General features: G+C 40.9%; 1 protein-coding gene across 3 annotated transcripts in view; it reads right to left on the bottom strand.

Annotated features, from left to right (window-relative positions):
- Positions 1 to 18,123, bottom strand: part of Cwh43 (cell wall biogenesis 43 C-terminal homolog) — a 59,168-nt gene that overhangs the window by 22,378 nt on the left and 18,667 nt on the right. For 2 of the 3 annotated variants that reach the window (XM_070012447.1, XM_070012446.1), the window contains exons 2-6: positions 16,945 to 17,136; positions 11,621 to 11,741; positions 10,949 to 11,103; positions 7,237 to 7,444; positions 5,635 to 5,723 (exon numbers count right to left, since the gene is read on the bottom strand). In XM_070012447.1, the coding sequence (XP_069868548.1) occupies positions 5,635 to 5,723; positions 7,237 to 7,444; positions 10,949 to 11,103; positions 11,621 to 11,741; positions 16,945 to 17,136 (765 nt within the window). Of the gene's footprint in view, positions 1 to 5,634; positions 5,724 to 7,236; positions 7,445 to 10,948; positions 11,104 to 11,620; positions 11,742 to 16,944; positions 17,137 to 17,315; positions 17,449 to 18,123 lie in introns of those variants that run through there. The other variant, XM_070012449.1, reaches the window with a different exon arrangement.

Below are 18,123 nucleotides of genomic sequence, written 5' to 3' on the forward strand. Positions count from 1 at the left end.
GGGAGGGAGGGGAGAGAAGAAGGGTCTTGAGATGAGCACTGTTACAGTTGTAGCGTCAATAAAAAAAAAAAACGGAAATTAATTTGCAATACCAAATGTATATTTATTAAATATAACCTGCCAGATAGTAGAAAACATATAGCCAGTGTGATTTCTAGAATGTTCTATGAAGGCACCTTCTAAAGTAATTTCTGCCCATCTAAATGCCACACCTTGTCCTGTAATACGCACATTTACTCTCCCAACAGCACAGATGCAAAAGAAGGTATGACTGAGATAGCCATAGTGCATTTGGTACTTTAGCAACTCTGCAGTAAGTTCTTTCCTTTCCTTTCCTTTTATTCCCTTTCCTTTCTTTTGTGTGTGTGGGAGGGGGGGACTGTTACTAGGTTTGAACTCAAGCCCTGAATTTCATCCCTTAACATTTTGCTAAAGGGAAAAAGAAACTAAATGAAACGAAAAGAAAAGAAATCTCTACTACTTAAGCTACATCTCCACTTCAGGGTTTTTGCTGGTTGAGTAACACCAGCTTTCCAGCCTAGGCTGGTTTCAAACCTTGATCCTCAGATCTCAGCTACCTGAGTAGCTAGGATGATAGAAGAGAGCTATCAATATTCATCATTCTCCTCATTTCTTAACACCTTGCTAGGTGTTGGGACTATGCAATCTGCACCTTTGTTTATCTATAAATCTCTTCCACATCTTTAATTACTTACCTCAAACAGCTTCAAGTTATTACTTGTGAGTGCTGTTGTGGAAAGTGATTGCAGTCATTTCCGTATCCAGAAAACTTGGGGAAGTGGCCACACCTTTGAAACTGCCAAAACCATTTCTTTCTAAACTTCATTATCAAATTGATGAAAATTGAATGATACTTTAAATAGTTCTCACTGATTCTTGATGAGATTGAATTTTCCACATTTAGTGGCTTATGGTGACAATTTTGTTTTTAAAGAAATGAATCCTAATACGCTCTTCTAATCTGAAAATGCTAAAATGATTTTCTTTACTACAAAGAATTATCCAGAGGGAAAATAAATCATCTTATTAAATTTCTCTCAGAGATTATTGCTTTCATGTTTTAAATTTAGTTTCTGTTTTTAAAGCAGTTTCTGTATTTTTAAGCTAAAATTCTATTTTAAGCAAGCAATATATTCTAAGGATATTTTTTTCAGTTGTGGGGCTTGAACTCAGGGCCTGGGCACTGTCCCTGAGCTTTTTTGCTCAAGGCTGTTCTACCACTTTTAGCCACAGCTTTGCTTCCAGTTTTTTGGTGGTTAATTGGAGATAAGCGTCTCAAAGACTTACTGCCCAAACTGGCTTCAAATCAGAATCTTTAAATCTCAGCCTCCTGAGTAGCTAGAATTATAGGCATGAGCCACCAGTGCCCAGCTCCAAGGATAATATTTTTTTAATGGTACAAAAGAGATTTTTCTGAATCTTGCCATTCACTAAGTTCCTTACGAAAAGGAAAACTGTGTTAGACTCATTCTGAGTCTTCCTGGGGATTTTCTGTGTATATGAAGAAATATAGATGCTTACATATTTCTCTCCCTTTTTATGTACCTCTGGTAGGCTATGATACATACCATAGTCACTTTTACCAAAATTTTCCCTTAACTGTATACCTTGGTGCTTGACACTGAACTCTTCCAATCTCTTCTAAATACTCACTTGTGAGAAATCAAGAATCCATGGTAATCAATATTCCAATAACACATATACCAACTTCCATGTTGGTTGGGCATAGTGACACATGCCTCTAATTCTAGCTATTTAGGAGCCAGAGATAGTTTGGTCTCCGTTTAAGGCCAACTTACACAAAACATTGTCTCATAAACAAGCCAGGCATAGTGGTGCATGCCCCTCCTAGGCACTGAGGAGGGGTAAATAGGAGGATCACAGTTCAGTCCTGACCCAGGCAAAAAATGGAGACCCTAAATGAAAGATAACTAAACAAGAAAGAGTTGGGATTATGGCTCAAGTGATAGAGCAACTAGGGAGCTCAAGGTCCTGTGTCTAAACCCCCATGCATAGAGGAGGGGAGAGGATGATGGAGGGAGGGAGAGAAAGAAGAAAGAATTGATGTGTTAATTAATAGGTGAAAATTTTCAGATGATAAAATTTTACTTAGTACACTGAGGCCCTATCAGTGTTCTTTTTATTACATCTGCATCTTTTTTTCTAATAAGACTTTGATATTACTAATTTAGTTGCTATCAAAACTTAAAGCTGCTCTATCTTTGGAAGTTTGGATTTGGGGGGAGTCCTGGGTTTGCTTTTGGTACCAGTCCTGGGCTTAAACTCAGCACTACATCTGCGTTTTATTTTTCTTCTCAAGGCTAGATCTCTACCACTTGAGCCATAGTTCCATTCCCTCTTCCAGCTTTTTGGGGGTAGTTTCTTGGAAATAAGGGTCTCATGGACTTTCTGGCATGGGCCGGCTTCAAACTGCGCTCCTCAGATTTCAGTTCCTGAGTAGCTAGGATTACAGGTGTGAGTCACCAGTACCCAGCTCTTTGTTTTTCTGAAATTCTTTGGTCACTGTCATAATTAATTTCTTGTGAGTCCACAGTTGGGTATATAAGCTTAAAAGTACAATAAGAAAATAGGATTCATTTCTCTGTACTCAGCTTTATCAAGTAGTTTCCAGAGGTAAAACACAGTGAAAAGTGAGCACTATCTCCAGATAAGTGTGACCTCCAATTTATGGTGAGGAGAATATCAGAATGAGAGGTGAATTGTGGCTGAATTTTAGCTCTAATTTTCCCTATTACACATAGCCTCCTAGAAACTTAAAATTTGTTTCCCTTAAAGTTCTGCCCTTAGGGGCTGGGAAGGTGGTAGAGTGCTTGCCTCACATGCGTGAGGCCCTGGGTTCAACTCCTCAGCACCACATAAGCAGAAAAAGCTGGAAGTGGCACTGTGGCTCAAGTGGTAGAGCGCTAACCTTGAGCTGAAGAGCTGAGGGACAGCGCCCAGGCCCAGAGTTCAAGCCCCACGACTGACAAAAAAAAAAAAAGTTCTGCCTTTAAAGTTATGCTTGTAATCCTGAGGATTAGAAAGAAAGGATCCTGGTTCAAGGGCAGCCTAGGAAAAATAATGTTAGCAAGATATCATCTCAACCAATTAAAAGAAAATCTGGATGTTGTGATATGTGCCAGCTACAAAGGAAACATAAATAGGATCATCATCAAGGCCAGTACCAGATAAAAAGCAAGAGCCTATTCAAAAAACAAAAATATGAAGGATGGGGAGCTCGGCTGAAGGGGTAGCGCACCAGCCTAGTAAACTCAAGGCCCTGGGAGTTCAAGTCACAGTACCACACACCAAAAAAAGGTCTTTAAAACTACTACTCAAGGCCAGGTGCCAGTGGCTCACACCTATAATCCTAGCTGCTCAGGAGGCTGAGATCTGAGGATCCCATTCAAAGCCAGCCCTGGCAGGAAAGTCCACGAGACTCTCATCTCCAATTAACCACCAGAAAATCAGAAGTGGCACTGTGGCTTGAGTGGTAGAGTTCTAGCCTTGAGCTGAAGGGCTGAGAGACAGTGCCCAGGGCCAGAGTTCAAGCCCCACAAACAATAAAAGCAAACAAAAAACAAAAAAACCCTACTACTCAATACTTCAAAGAGTAAGCAAAACGAGGGTTTGACTCTCAAGGATATGGCCCTAATTAGAAAAATGTGTTCAAGATTATAAATTCATAGCTTTTCTATTCTTTAAAATTCTGTGGTTTTGCTCCTTAGTTCTCCTGTGTGTGTGTGTGTGTGTGTGTGTGTGTGTGTGTGTGTGTGTGTGTGTGTGTGTGTGTGTGTGTGTTTTAAGGTTTATAAGAAGGTTTATTAGTGGGGCCATGCCACCCCAAGAGAGGGGTAATACAGGGCAATGGGGCATGTGCCCCTATCCAGGTGGTAGCTTGTAACTCTTCCTATGTTTTTAAAAAAGAACTGCCAAAACTGGGAGAAAGTGAGGGAAGGGGCACTTATATAACTGTAATCCTTCTGTACATCACCTTTATCATAACAATAAATTGTTTAATGAAGGATCTTATTAGATTAACTTTGTCATAGAGTTCAAAAGTTTCCCTCACTGAGAAAAAAAAGAGCTGCCAATTACCTGTCCAATAAGCACTTTGCTTATATTCCATAAGCAAAGACTTGCCATAAATGCAGAACAAACCTCTGCGGCCTTATTTCATGTTTCCATATGCATGTAGATTAAGAGGCTGTAGATACTCCTTTGCAAACTTGGCACTGACCGTAATCTGTTCCCTTTCCTTAGGAATCTCCTGAAGCAGCTCCCTGATGGGAAATAATGCTCACAGCTCCCACCCTCTAGATGAAATGCGTACTATATAATATACAGCAAGAAGACAGGTCACCGTGACTGCAGCGGTTTTCTCATGCAGCTGCAGGAGGAAGAGGATCTGGCCAGCACCACTGGCTGAGCAGCCTGCTTGGATCACACCCACATTCCCATGTAGGAGGGTGGTGCTGACGGTGGGCCTAAATGTATTTCTTACGTTTTTCTTCCAGTGTTTCCTATTACTGATACCCACAGTCTCACGGCATCTGGGCGGCACTCTGAATCACCTGCTTAATTATATACATAAGGACATCTTTCCTCACAGACATTGAATATAGTATTGCTCTGGAAAAGAGAAGGGGGTTTTAATTAATGCCAACAGTGACTTCTGTGTAATTGTTGCTGCCTTTTAAAGGAAGAGAGAGTCAGGCGCTGGTGACTCACCCTGTAATCCTAATTATCCAGGAGCCTGAGAGCTGAAGATCTTGGTTTGAAACGAGCCCAGACAGAAATGTGTGTAAAACTCTTAGCTCCAATTAACCAGTAAGAAGCCAGAAATGGAGGTATGGCTCAAATGGTAGAGCACCAGCTTGAGTGAAAAAGCCAAGCAATTGAAGCCCTGAGTTCAAGCCCCAGTCCTGACCAAAACTAAAAGGCAAGAGGAAGAGATGGAGGAGCATAATTCTGTCACAAGAAAATAATACCAGGCTCTCTCACGGTTACAAAGACTAATAGGAGGTTGAAAGGGACAGTCTGAAATATAACAGCCCTCACCAGTATTTTAAAAGGTATAATTGGGAAGAAATGGTTTGAGCCTTCACAAAAACACAGTTTCTAGAAATGGATGAATAGGGAGCAAAAAAGTCACATGTAATTGAGAAAGGAAAATGGAGCATCATAACAGAATCCAAAACAGGACATTTCTTTTTTTTGGGGGGGGGGTCCGGTCGTGGGGCTTGAACTCTGGGCCTGGATGCTGTCCCTCAGCTCTTCAGCTCAAGGCTAGCCCTCTACCACTTGAGTCACAGCGCCACTTCCGGCTTTTTTCTTTTTGCTTAGGTGGTGCTGAGGAATCGAACCCAGGGCCTCATGCATGCAAGGCAAGCGCTCTACCACTGAGCCACCTTCCCAGCCCCAAAACAGGACATTTCTTAGAAACAAAGAAGCTTGGAATTTCAAGAAGGGAGAGAATCTTAGCAGCTGCTATGTGAGCCGTTCGTGTTTTTTTTTTATAGTTATATCTCCTTCCAATCTAACTGCTTGTGCATGCAAGTAAATGGATGACCAAGCTCAATGATGGCTCATCTGCAGGTGAATGCCATATACCTGTAATCCACCAGATCAAACTCGCATCATGACACCACGAACAAGCCGAAACCATCAATCCGCCAGCCAACCCCAGCAGAACTGCACCTCTGTAGAAATAAAATTCAGAAAACATACTGTAAGACATTTGATATTGTTACTTTCTCATTATTTCAAATAGGAAATAGAAAGTATATTTCCTACCTCTAGGTATAGCCTAGAGAAACCTGGATATGGACTAGACAATGAGATCATGAAAACCCCAAATGGCATCTGCAGTCTCTCCTGGCCAAGGGAAACATAACAATTGAATTCTCTCACACCCTTAAATTGTTATAGTCATACTGGTCATAGGACACATTAAGCAACTCTAACGAAGAGCAGAATCTCAATCAATAGCCTAAACTCTGGGCCTGGGTGCTGTCCCTCAGCTCTTCAGCTCAAGGTTAGTACTCTACCAACTTGATCGCCAGTGCCACTTCTGGCTTTTTCTGCTGATGTGGTGCTAAGGAATAGAACCCAGGGCCTTATGCATGCAAGGCAAGCACTCTACCACTGAGCCAACTTCTCAGCCCCTAGTTTGTCATTTTCTACCTAGTATTGCTTTGGGTTAGTCTCTGCCTTTCTGAGATCAGTGTCAGTTTGTTTGATCAGTAATTGACTCTGTGTGTGTGTGTGTGTGTGTGTGTGTGTGTGTGTGCGCGCGCGCTTAAATGCTACAATGTCATCATTTTGCTATCTTGACAAATAATCATAGGAGGAAGGAAATTTTTTTTTAACAAAGCTGTAGGAGGCGAGACAGCTGCAATAATGGTTACAGCATAGAAATCAATTAAGTAGCTGCAATGTAAATTGAGCTTTAAAAAAACCAAAGCACGTTGGCCTTGGAATGTGACTTAGTGGTAGAGTGCTTGTCTAGCATGCATGAGGCCCTGCGTTCAATTCCTGGTATGACAAAAAGAAAAGAAAAGAAAAAGGTAACCATTAAAAATTTTGCTGGGTGCCAGTGGTCCACGCCTATTATCCTAGCTACTCAGGAGGCTGAGATGTAAGGATATCAGTTCAAAGCCAACCCAGGCAGAAAAGTCCTTGTGAGACTCTTATCTCCAATTAATACTCAGAAACTAGAAGTGATTTAAAAAACAAGACATAATTTACTAAGCATCAATTTAAGATTTTTTATACCTTTTTATTCACTTAACCTTCATGAATCTGCAAAGCAAATGCTGCTATTTTTATACCATTTGGCAGCTTCTCATCATGGCTCTGTGCTCTGTCCACCAAAAGCCTATAACTGTAATGGGAAGGAAGGAAGAGACTAGCCCTGCCACTAAGCAGGCTCTTCCAGGTGGTAATTCCCATGGCATCCTTGCTAGCACTTGAGCACCTCTTATTCACAATCCTTAGTTCCCTTTCCCCCTCTACTTTCCCATCATCCATAAACACAAAACAAATGACATTCTCGCTCCTCCATTCCAGAGTCTACAATCATTTCTGTGTGGTCTCTGAGGAGATTGGGTGGTAAATGCCCCGGGAACACAGCTGTAGCTGGCCTACAAAGGACAGGTTTCTTCCTTTAGCCAGGACTGCTGATTTCTTGATGGCTTCCAAACTCACACTCACCCAAAGGGGTTAGGATCTGGTCCTGGATGGGGATGACCACTCACTGCCCATCTGGACACAAGAGAGACTTCTCCAAAGATCCACTGGGTGAGGAACAAAAGACTCCCAAAGGCAGCCCCTGCCAGCAGCCGGCAAGGTCTACAGGCACGGTCCACACTCTTGGCTGTCTTGCTGTGCTTTCTCTCCTCGGATTTACTGCAGTCAGCATCTGGGATCAAAAAGAAGAAGATTAGAAAAAGGGTGAGTTCCACAGAAACATGCCCTTGTAGAGGTGACTTATTAAGGCATGCTTTCTTCTGGGCCTATAAATTAATTTAAATTGGGAGATCCCTCCAATTTTTGCCTCCCACAATCATTTTCCAATCACCCTGGGCCCCAAGGAGAACAAGATTCAGGGATAAGCATTGACGACAAAAAGCTAACTTCCCCCACAGTCAGGCAATGACTTCTTATATCTTGAAGAGAACAGCCAAAAGCTACAGACCACCCACCCACCAGGCCATACCCACCTAGCCATACTTGAAACATGGACTGTTTCAACTATATATACCTTTCTCAATTCCTATCCCCAATTCTCCCTATTTAACTGAGGACTATGTCTGTATTCCTGAAGATGTTCTGAAGTGCCATTTTCCCATGGATGCCATGTAATAAATCATTTCTTCACCATGACTCGTGTGTGTGTGCGTGCGTGCGTGTGTGTGTGTGTGTGTGTGTGTGTGTGTGTGTGTGTGTGTGTGTGTGTGTGTGTATACATACACCAAGGGTTTGGTGTACACTCAGGGCCTGGACACTTCCCCTTAATTTTTTTTTCCTCAGAGCTGGTGCTTTACCACTTGAGCTGTACCTCCACTTCTAGCTTTTTTGTAGTTAACTGGATATAAGAGTTTCACAGACTTCTCTGCCAGGGTTAGCTTCAAACCATGATCCTCACACCTCAGCTTCCTGAATAGCTAGAATTACAGGCATGAACCACCAGTACAGAGCCACCATGACTATTTGGCGTATATGGGCAAGTGACTAGACCTGATCTGGAACTTCCACAGTTTGGGTCTGGTTTCACTAGACTTTCAGCAAGTAGGATGTGGCACCTGGATTCAAGGAGTTTATTCTAGAAGGGGAGAAGAGGTGTGCTATGATAAACAGCTGTTCTGTAGGAGAGATTATTTTTGGAAGGCTCGATAAGGCACAGTTTAAGTGTAAGGAAGAAAGGGTATTTTGGAGTTTGACAAGTAGAAATACAGAAAGCTACTGAATTTGTGAGAAGTTAACAGAATGAATAGAGCAGAAATCTATGCTTTAAAAGCAAATGATATAGTCAGGGAATAAATGTCATCCAGCTTGGGTGGGACATTTCTAGTAAACCAGGCCATGAAAGAAAAAGACTTTAGATTGCCTAGCAAACTAGAGGTCCAAGTTCAAACCTCAGTAGAACAAATACAAAGAGGAGCTGGAAGATGGTGGATCATGCCTATAATCCTAACTACTTAGGAGGCTAGATCTGAGGATCATAGTACCAAGTCAACACAGTCAGAGAGTCCATATTATTTCCAATTAACCAGCATAAAACAGGAAGTAAACCTGTGGCTCAAGTGGTAGAACATCCTTGAACAAAAAAGCTCAGGAAGAGAGCTCAGGCCCTGTGTTGAAGCCTCTATACCAACACACACACACACACACACACACACACACACACACACACACAAAGGAACAGGGCTCTCACTGAACTTTCTGTACACCTCAAAGTAACAACAGTGCATCAACTGATGAATTTTCTTCCCACACACTTAATCCTCACAGCACCTTTATGAGGTGCATGCTCTTACTAACTCTGTTTTACAGATTGGAAAACCAGCCCAGTGAGATCCATTAATTGCCCAAGACCACACAGCTTGTAGAGAGCACTAAGAAACTGGGCCTGGAGTGTAGGCAGCATGTTCTCCACTTGACTGGCCCCCACTGGCCCAATTCATAGTTTCATTGAACCAAGAGACTCCATCCAGCCCGGAGATGACTTCAGGTACAATCATGTAACCATGGCAGATAGTGCCAGAGAATTTCTTCTGTTGAACACAGAGAGCCTGAGAGACCACACACTTGTGACTCTGTGAAGTCCTCTTCAGAATAGAAGGAAGCCTTGGGGTGTGCCTGTGGAACTGGCAGTCTGGATTCACAAGGGGGAAGAAAACTAAGAATGGGATGAGCAGAAAAAGCAGAGCGGGAGCTATGCAGATGGCATAGGCAGAGATGATGGTGTGGACAAAATGAGATCAGGTGCCTGGAGGCTTTGAACTTAGACATGTCTAAGTTCAATTTGCTGAGTACAATGCAGTAAACTAAGGTAGGTGACTCCATTCACTATAACCCAACAAATAAGGTAAAACAAAAATAAAATAAGCAACAACAATAATAATAATCACCTGCTCTGTGCTCAGATACTCTAAGGGAGCAGGTAAAGAGTCTGAATTTTGGAAATGAGGCACAGGGCAAAAACAGAGTAAGAGAATACCAGCTAGCAAGTGGGTCACGTAAATTTGAAACAGAGGTGAAAAAGGAGAAAATTCAAGTGTGAAAAGGCAAATATGATCCAAAGTCAGGATGCACCTGAGAGACACACCTACCTGGAAGTAATTTATAAAACATAAAAGAAGCCAGGCACTGGTAGCTTACACCTGTAATTATAGCTACTCAAGAGGCTGAGATCTGAGGATATAGTTCAAAGCCAGCCCAGGCAGAAAAGTTCCTGTGAGACTCTTATCTCCACTTAACCACTTAAAAAACCATAATGGAGCTATGGTTCAAAGCAGGAGAGAGATATAGCCCTGAGCAAAAGAGCTCAGGGACAGAACCCACCAGGCTTTGAGTTCAAGCCCCATGATCAACAAAAAAAAAAATAAGTTTTTATAAAAGATACAATAGAAGACTAGAAAAATCACTAAATATTCTAATGTTAATGTGACATGACTCCTTTACTGCTAGTTTCCTCATTTGCCTGTTAAGACTCCTTTACTGATAATTGCACCATTTTCTTACCTCAGTTTCAAGCCAAAATTGAGGCCAGAGGGGAATTACACAAGCACTTTTTGTTCATGCTGAGCCAACACTTCCATTAATATCTGTGTGATTTCTCCTTGTATATACAAGGGAACAGTGACTCACTGAGTTAAGCAAAAAGCCACAAGCCAAGTTAATTAGACTCCAGTCACACTTCTCTATTCTTTTTAGAACCATCTCAAGTTGGATCACAAGCAGGGTTTGTGTATGTCTCAGAGAAAGCCAGCTTCTGTAGGAGGAAACTAGCTTAGAAAGTAGTATTAACTTACAAAGATTTCCTTTCTTTTCAAGCTTCAGATCCCTGGATTAAACCCAGGAAGTTGCCAATATCTAGATTGTAGTAACTTTCCAGTCTTACAGATGCAGTGTGATCAGTGTAAGATGGAGACTCCCCTGCTGAAGGTCAGGTTGAGAGAGAAGAGGAGGAAGATAGCTGAATGAATGGGGCTGAGTCTAGACTCCTGTCGACAGTGGTACACACCACTGTCTGCTTAGGCCATAGTTCAGTCACTATTTCAGAAGGGAGGAAAGCTGAAATGGAAATACAATACAGAAAAACTATTTTTATCAATTTTCTTTTCCAGATATGCTACATTCACATCAAAAAGGTAAACTTTGTAAGAGAAAAAGTCCCCAAATAAATTGAACATTTACTTACCTGCACCAATACGGTCCAGTGTGGCTATGGTACTCAATGTCAGTATTATCCTGTTGGACACCAGAGAGCTCCAGATTGGGTTTAGTGAGGTATACCATATGCGGAGGACAAGAAGAAGAATCTGTCCTAAAATAAATCCCCAAATTCTGAGGTACCTGCCAGTGCAAAAGTACTGTTAAAGACTCTTTCATGATTCGAGGTGCATTGTGAATTTCAGTGTCATAGAAAAAAATAATCTCAAGTTGATTGTTGGCAAGTTGAAATAATCCACTTGGTTTAGCCCTTCTATACCCCATTACCTAGATAACATGTAATAATTCTTTCATTCCTAAAATATTATTAAGGCTGAGGGTTTTGAGTGAGTTGTAGACTTTGTGTTTAGCAAGAGTAAGGGCTCAATCCCTGGAGACAATATGCATATTATTATATTACAATTCTATCTATAGTTATACATTTGTATATATAATAACTGCAATGTACATATGTGTAGCATATATACATATCTATTACATATATTTGTGTATATGGCAACTGTTCAAATTAATGAAAAGCAAAGACTTGTGTAAGAGCACATAGAAGGTTAAAATTGTGATTTACAAATCCCACACTGGGTTTCACTTTGGAAACTAACCATACCAGTATGTCCACAAGTACATAAGATATGAATCATACCTTTGCAAACCACTTCCTGACCACCAAGTCACACTTTGTACCACCAACGAGGAAGACACACCAAATGCAAGGAGCACCAGTCGAAGTGTGGCATTTGGAGCCATGAGGGAAGCAATACTGCCTACAAACAAAGTGAGCAGAGCTGAGCACTTGTGAAAAGCAGACATTGGAACTTTATGGTCTGATTTGCCAAATATTGGTATACTATCATTACACTCGAGAATTAAGTTATTATCTAACTACATGCATTATCTTTTTTTAAACTTTTATTGGCACACAATTCACACACTGTAAAATTTACCATGTCTAGCCATTCACACCTATAATCCCAGTTATACAGAAGACTCAGATCTGATTACCTCAATTTAAAACCTATCAGGGGCAGACAAATCTGTGAGATTCTTATTTCCAACTAACCAGCAAAAAGCTGAAAGTGAAGGTATGGCTCAAGTAATAAAGCACTTGCCATAAGTAAAAATGCCAAGTGAAGAGTGAAAAGCACTGAGTTCAAGCCCCAGTACTGGCAGAGAGTAAAAAGAATTCACAGAGGAAAAAAGATAGCCATATCTAAGTACAGAACTCCATGATTTTTATCATTGAGTGTACTTACAAAGTTGGACAACTATCACCACTAATTCCAGAACATTGTCACCCCAAAGAGAAACCTCATATCTATTGGAAGTCACTCCCACACAATCAATATACTTTCTGACTCTGGATTTTTCCTACTTTGGGCATTTCACATAAATAGAATCATACAATTTATGATGCACTGTGGCTTCTTTCTCTCAGCATAATATTTTCAAGGTTAATCCATGTTGTAACAGGTATCAATGTTTGGTTCCTTTTGGTGCCTAATTAAAATTATATTATGCGGATATATTGCATTTCATTTATCCATTCATCTGTTGGTGAGCACTTGCTGTTTCCATTTCTTGGCATTTGTAAACAATGCTGCTTTGAACGTCTGTGTACACGTTTCTATATTCACATAGGTTTTCATTTTTCTTGGATATAGGCTATATATAAATGTATATTATATATAAAGGGGTAGGACTGTTGGATCACATGAAAATTTTGTTTAACTTCTTGGAAAACTACTAAACAAGCTCCCAAAACAGCTGTACCACTGAATATTTCTTATGTTTCCATCAGAAATACATTAAGCTTCCAATTTCTCCACATCCATGCAAACACTTGTTATTGTCTCTTTTTTACCATAATGATCCTAGTAGATCAAAACATTTATGACCAGAAATTATCTAAATTAGTGAACATAAATGAATTCTTAGCTAACTACACAGTAATTAGCTTCAGGTACCACAGGTGAGACTTCAGGAAACAGACCTGTGAGGTTATTTACATTTAAAAACCCTCAGGACTCTTTAAAAAAAATGCAACCTGTTTTAAGAAGCATTTTATGTGTGTATGTGCCAGTCCTGGGGCTTGAACTCAAGGACTGAATGCTGTCCCTGTGCTTTTTTGCTCAAGGTTATCACTCTACCACTTGAGCCACAACTCCACTTCCAGCTTTTCTGGTTAATTGGGAATAAAGAGTCTCACAGATCCTGCCAAGCCTGACTTTGAACTGAAATCTTCAGATCTCAGCCTCCTGAGTAGCTAGGATTACAGGCCTGCGCCATCTATACCTGGGATTAATAAGCATTTAAAGGGCATTCCAAGGCAGGCCATGGCTAATTGCAACCTCTGAGTAGCACCTGCCAGCAAAAGATTGGCCCCTCCATTCACATCGCTGAGCGACTTCCCTCTACTTGGGTTTCCCACCAGATTCGGTTCTGTCTCTGTGCAGTGAAAAGGGGAACAACAGAAGCACCTCAATCAATCACCATCCCTACCCCTCCCAAACCTACTCTATCTTATATCCCCTATAGCCACTTGTTACCAGACAGAACTGGACTGAAATAATGAACTGCTAGTGGGTGCCTCCAGAACTAAGGCTTTCCAGGCAGAGGCCACAGTGATTGACATGAGGATTCTGTAACCCAACAGCAGTTGACTCAGTCATTATAGTACTCCGTTTTCAGGGCAGAAAGCCTCATTTCTATCATTCCTAGACCTGAAATTTTCCTGATCGTTTGGCCTGTCTTTCCATGTATGTGGGAGCCATCTTTGTAAAGGGCAGTTCAGGAGTCTTTCCCACCATTCCTTCTGACTTGGAGCTGTTTGAAAAACCAGAGTTGTATACCTTTGTGGAAACCACGGATCTCTTAGCACCTACTTTGTTCTGCATCTGCCAGGGGTTGTTACACACACACAAACACACACACGCACACAGACACACACACAAAACAACAACAGCACTGTAATTGTTTAGTGATTCCTGGTACTGCTTCTGAAAACACCAAATGTCTACATTCAGAAAGAAGATCTATGCAGTGACTCATGAACAAATGCCACATGGGAATCTCAGAGAAACTGAGTTACAACAGAAGAACAAGATGACTCATTGTCAGCTACAGATCCAACCCATCTACAGTCTGGCATTTTTCATTTTGAATCTACTCTCCATAATCTCTTCTTGCTTTTTTTTTTTTTTACTACTGGCTCATCTCCAAAGATTCTCAATAGTTACTAATGTCTAAAACCTCAATTCATAATAGAAACTATACATCTAAATTTTTATTATCTTTGGCAATGTGATCTATTCAAATTCAGAATTCAAAGGTACAAAAATGATAACAGTGCCAATTTTTCCCTGCAGACCTGTATTTATTTTTTTCATTTAATTTTATTGTCAAGGTGATGTACAGAGGGGTTACAGTTACATCTGTAAGGTAGTGAGCATATTTCTTGTCAAACTGTTACCCCCTCCCTCATTTTTCTCCCACTTTCCCTCCTCCCATCCCCCCCAAGTTATACAGTTCATTTCCAATATACTGTCTTGTGAGTATCGTTATTGCATTGGTTCACCCTTTGTCTTTGTCTCACCATTTTGTTGTTCCTTGCCTTCCCTAATTCAGATAAATGTATATACAATACCCAGGGCACCAAATCAAATACAGTGACAACAGGGGATAAACCATAAGAAAAAAAAACATAAAAGAAAAAAATCACATAGTACATTAAAAACAACAACAAAGAAAAACCTCTTTTTTCCATATCTTGGAGTTCATTTCACTTAGCATCATCTTATATGGTCATATGTACATAGCTATTGAGGTATTCTGCTCATCTGCTAAGACTATCCTAGACACTTACTAATTATTACAAATAAGGGAAAACATGGGATCTATATTTCGTTGAGTCTGGCTTACTTCACTTAATATGATTTTTCCCAAATCTTTCCATTTCCTTATGAATAGGGTGATGTCATTCTTTCTGATGGAAGCATAGAATTCCATTATCAGACCTGTGTTTAGGTACCACATTCTCCACCCTAGTTGCGATGCTACCATTTTATAATTCCTTTAGGAATACTTAATTGTGTCCAGTCAAATACTAAATTTATTTTCAAACAAATTTTATATAGAGATTAACATTCTATATGCTCTATTTAATATAACCAATTTCACAAATTATATTTTAAAAGCATTCCATATTTCATTATTAATAATAGCTTTTTTTTTGATAGTTGCATAGTAGTCTATATGGTATTTCAAGTTTCATAACCATTGGTTATTTAACTTATCCCTTAGAGATGATATTTAGGCTCCTTCCAGTCTTCTTATGACAGATATCCCCAGCAGGACTGGATGATTTTGCACATGTATCATTTACATGTATCTGTAGGATATATTCCTAGAAGTAAGGTTGCTGGGTAGAAGTTATGTACAGCTCTTATAAATACTGCTAAATTAACTCCATGGAAGTTATCCTAATTTACATGCGCACAAGCATTACATTAGTGCCCATTTTTCTACTCTACCCACACAGCACACTCATTTTTTTTCCTGCCAATTCATTTGTGACACTAACAGACAAATATGTATGCATAAATTAAAAGAGTGCATATTTCATTATATTTTTAAGAACCAGTCCTTTTCCCTTTCCAGCTTGATGATTTCTTCTTCCCCTTTTGTCTAGCAAGTTGATGTTCTTTTGTTTTGTTTTGTTTTGTTTTTGTTTGTAGGAACAAATGTGGAAATAATCCTTTTGAAGCAAAGAGTTACAAATAGTTTTCTTAGTGTACTGTTTACTTTGTACAATATCTGTTGGGCATGGCTTCATAACTGTCATGCAATATTATTTAAATGATCTCTTTTTTGTTTGATTGTGTTGTGTCATCATTGGAAGAAAGAGCACAATATATTCAGGAGTTGCCTTGTTCACCAAGGTACCTTTTCTCTGCTTATAACAGGGATTTTTATGCCTTTCTAGTCTGATGTTAAAAACATGAATCAAATTGACTCTCAGTCTAGTCTTTCAATTTTACGGAAGGTAAATTTTTCTAAAGTAGTAGTTGGAAAAAGATCTTCAAGTTTTGAATCAATCATCTAGCCTGTCAAGAACAGTTCATTTCATTCATTTCATTTTTCTTTTCCTTTTTTTTTTGGGGGGGGGGGGTCTGGTCGTGGGGCCTGAACTCTGGGCCTGGGTGCTGTCCCTCAGCTCTTCAGCTCAAGGCTAGCACTCTACCACTTGAGCCACAGCGCCACTTCCGGCTTTTTTTTTCTTTTTGCTTATGTGATGTTGAGGAATCAAACCCAGGGCCTCATGCCTGCAAGGCAAGCGCTCTACCACTGAGCCACCTTCCCGGCCCCTTCATTTCATTTTTCTATGAATAAAAAAATCTTAGAAGCCGGGCGCTGGTGGCTCACGCCTGTAATCCTAGCTACTCAGGAGGCTGAGATCTGAGGATCGCGGTTCAAAGGCAGCCCGGGCAGGAGAGATCGTGAGACTCCTATCTCCAATAAACCACCAGAAAACCGGAAGTGGCGCTGTAGCTCAAGTGGTAGAGAAAACCGGAAGTGGCGCTGTAGCTCAAGTGGTAGAGCGCTCGCCTTGAGCTGAAGAGCTGAGGGACAGCGCCCAGGCCCAGAGTTCAAGCCCCACGGCCGACAATAAAAAAAAAAAAAAAAAAAAAATCTTAGAGAGCTGGGCACTGGTAGCTCACACTTGTAATTCTAGCTACTCAGGGGGCTGAGATCTAAGGATCGCAGTTCGAAGCCAGCCCAGGCAGAAAAGTCCCTGTGACCCCTATCTCCAATTAGTCAATCAAAAACCAGATGTGGCATTGTGGCTCAAGTGGTAGAGCGTTAACCTTGAGCACAAAGAGGCTTGGGGACAGCACCCAATCCCTGAGTTCTAGCCCCACAGCCAACAAAATAAAATAAAAATCTTAGAGAAACACCTTGAAACCTTACCAGCAGTGATGATCCGAAGCAGAGTCAGTATCCACTTCTTGTTAACCAATTTCCAGAAAGGAGAAATTGTTAGAAGTATGGGAGAAAGAAAGGCTATTCCAAAACCTTCCAATCCAGTGAGCTCCAGTGTTTGCAGGGGAAAGTAATAGATCATTGGTGCCAGGCCATGGTAGAGAGACCAGGAAACATATCCTATAAGAAATGTTTAGAAGAAAGAGAATTGTGCCTCTGGCATCATTTAACAGACAGCCCTGCCGCTCTGCTCCCACCTCCACTTTCCTGCTTTCACTGTCACTGGGTGCCAGTAACAGAATTTCTCCCCATCCTTCAGCCCAGTGGGAAACAGGCTTTTGCTATTGTAAGTCTCTCACCATCCCTTTGTCCCCTTAGTTGTTCCAGGTGCCTGCTGGTGGAACCTTAGTACAATGTCCTCATCTTGAACCATGTGAGTTGAATCTGGCTTCTTGTCAGGACCTTGATTGATAATTCTCTTATCTAACTTGATCCATAGGTAATCAGGAATATCATGAATGCCAAAACGAACAAAAATAACAGGTGTTCCCTCAGCTCATCTCCAACACACCCAGAAGCTCTTCAGTTGGGCAATATTTTTCTGTTAAACCCAGCCCTTAGGAGCCAGTATAGAGAAGTGGACCGCCCAGATCTGAAGTCAGCAGCACCTCGGCCAATAACCAACTCTAATCTGGAATGATAATGATGATTAACACGAATGAGTAATTAATCCTATGTTAGGCTCTGCTGAGTGCTAAGACTGATTGTCTCTCACGCCCCTATAACTCCAGTGGTCTAGAAGGTGGATGCTTTCAAATGCATAAACAAGCTAAGTAAACAAGGGCAAAACAAAACAGCTGAAAAGTCCTGACACTCTGGAAGTTCAGTCATTGCCTACAGTGCACAGTAGCAAACAGCACAGACAACTTAAACAATCTGCCTGCCAAGTAGCTGTCTAGCTACTCTGTGTGGTAACTTTCTAGTAAGCTACTAACAATCTCCCTTTGTTAATCAGGAAAAGAGAACTTCTAGCTGCCTCCCAGAGGTGTCCAGAGGATTGAGCAAGGGCACAGAGTACCTAGCATTGGAGAAACTTTGTGTAGTTGTCTCAGTCCTGTTTTTCAGTTGAGAACATACAAGGTGAGCCAGGAAAATGGAGCTGGAGAG

The sequence above is a fragment of the Dipodomys merriami genome, unplaced genomic scaffold (assembly GCF_024711535.1).
Source record: "Dipodomys merriami isolate MVZ:Mamm:240054 unplaced genomic scaffold, mDipMer1.0.p SCAF_9, whole genome shotgun sequence".
NCBI lineage: Eukaryota > Metazoa > Chordata > Mammalia > Rodentia > Heteromyidae > Dipodomys > Dipodomys merriami.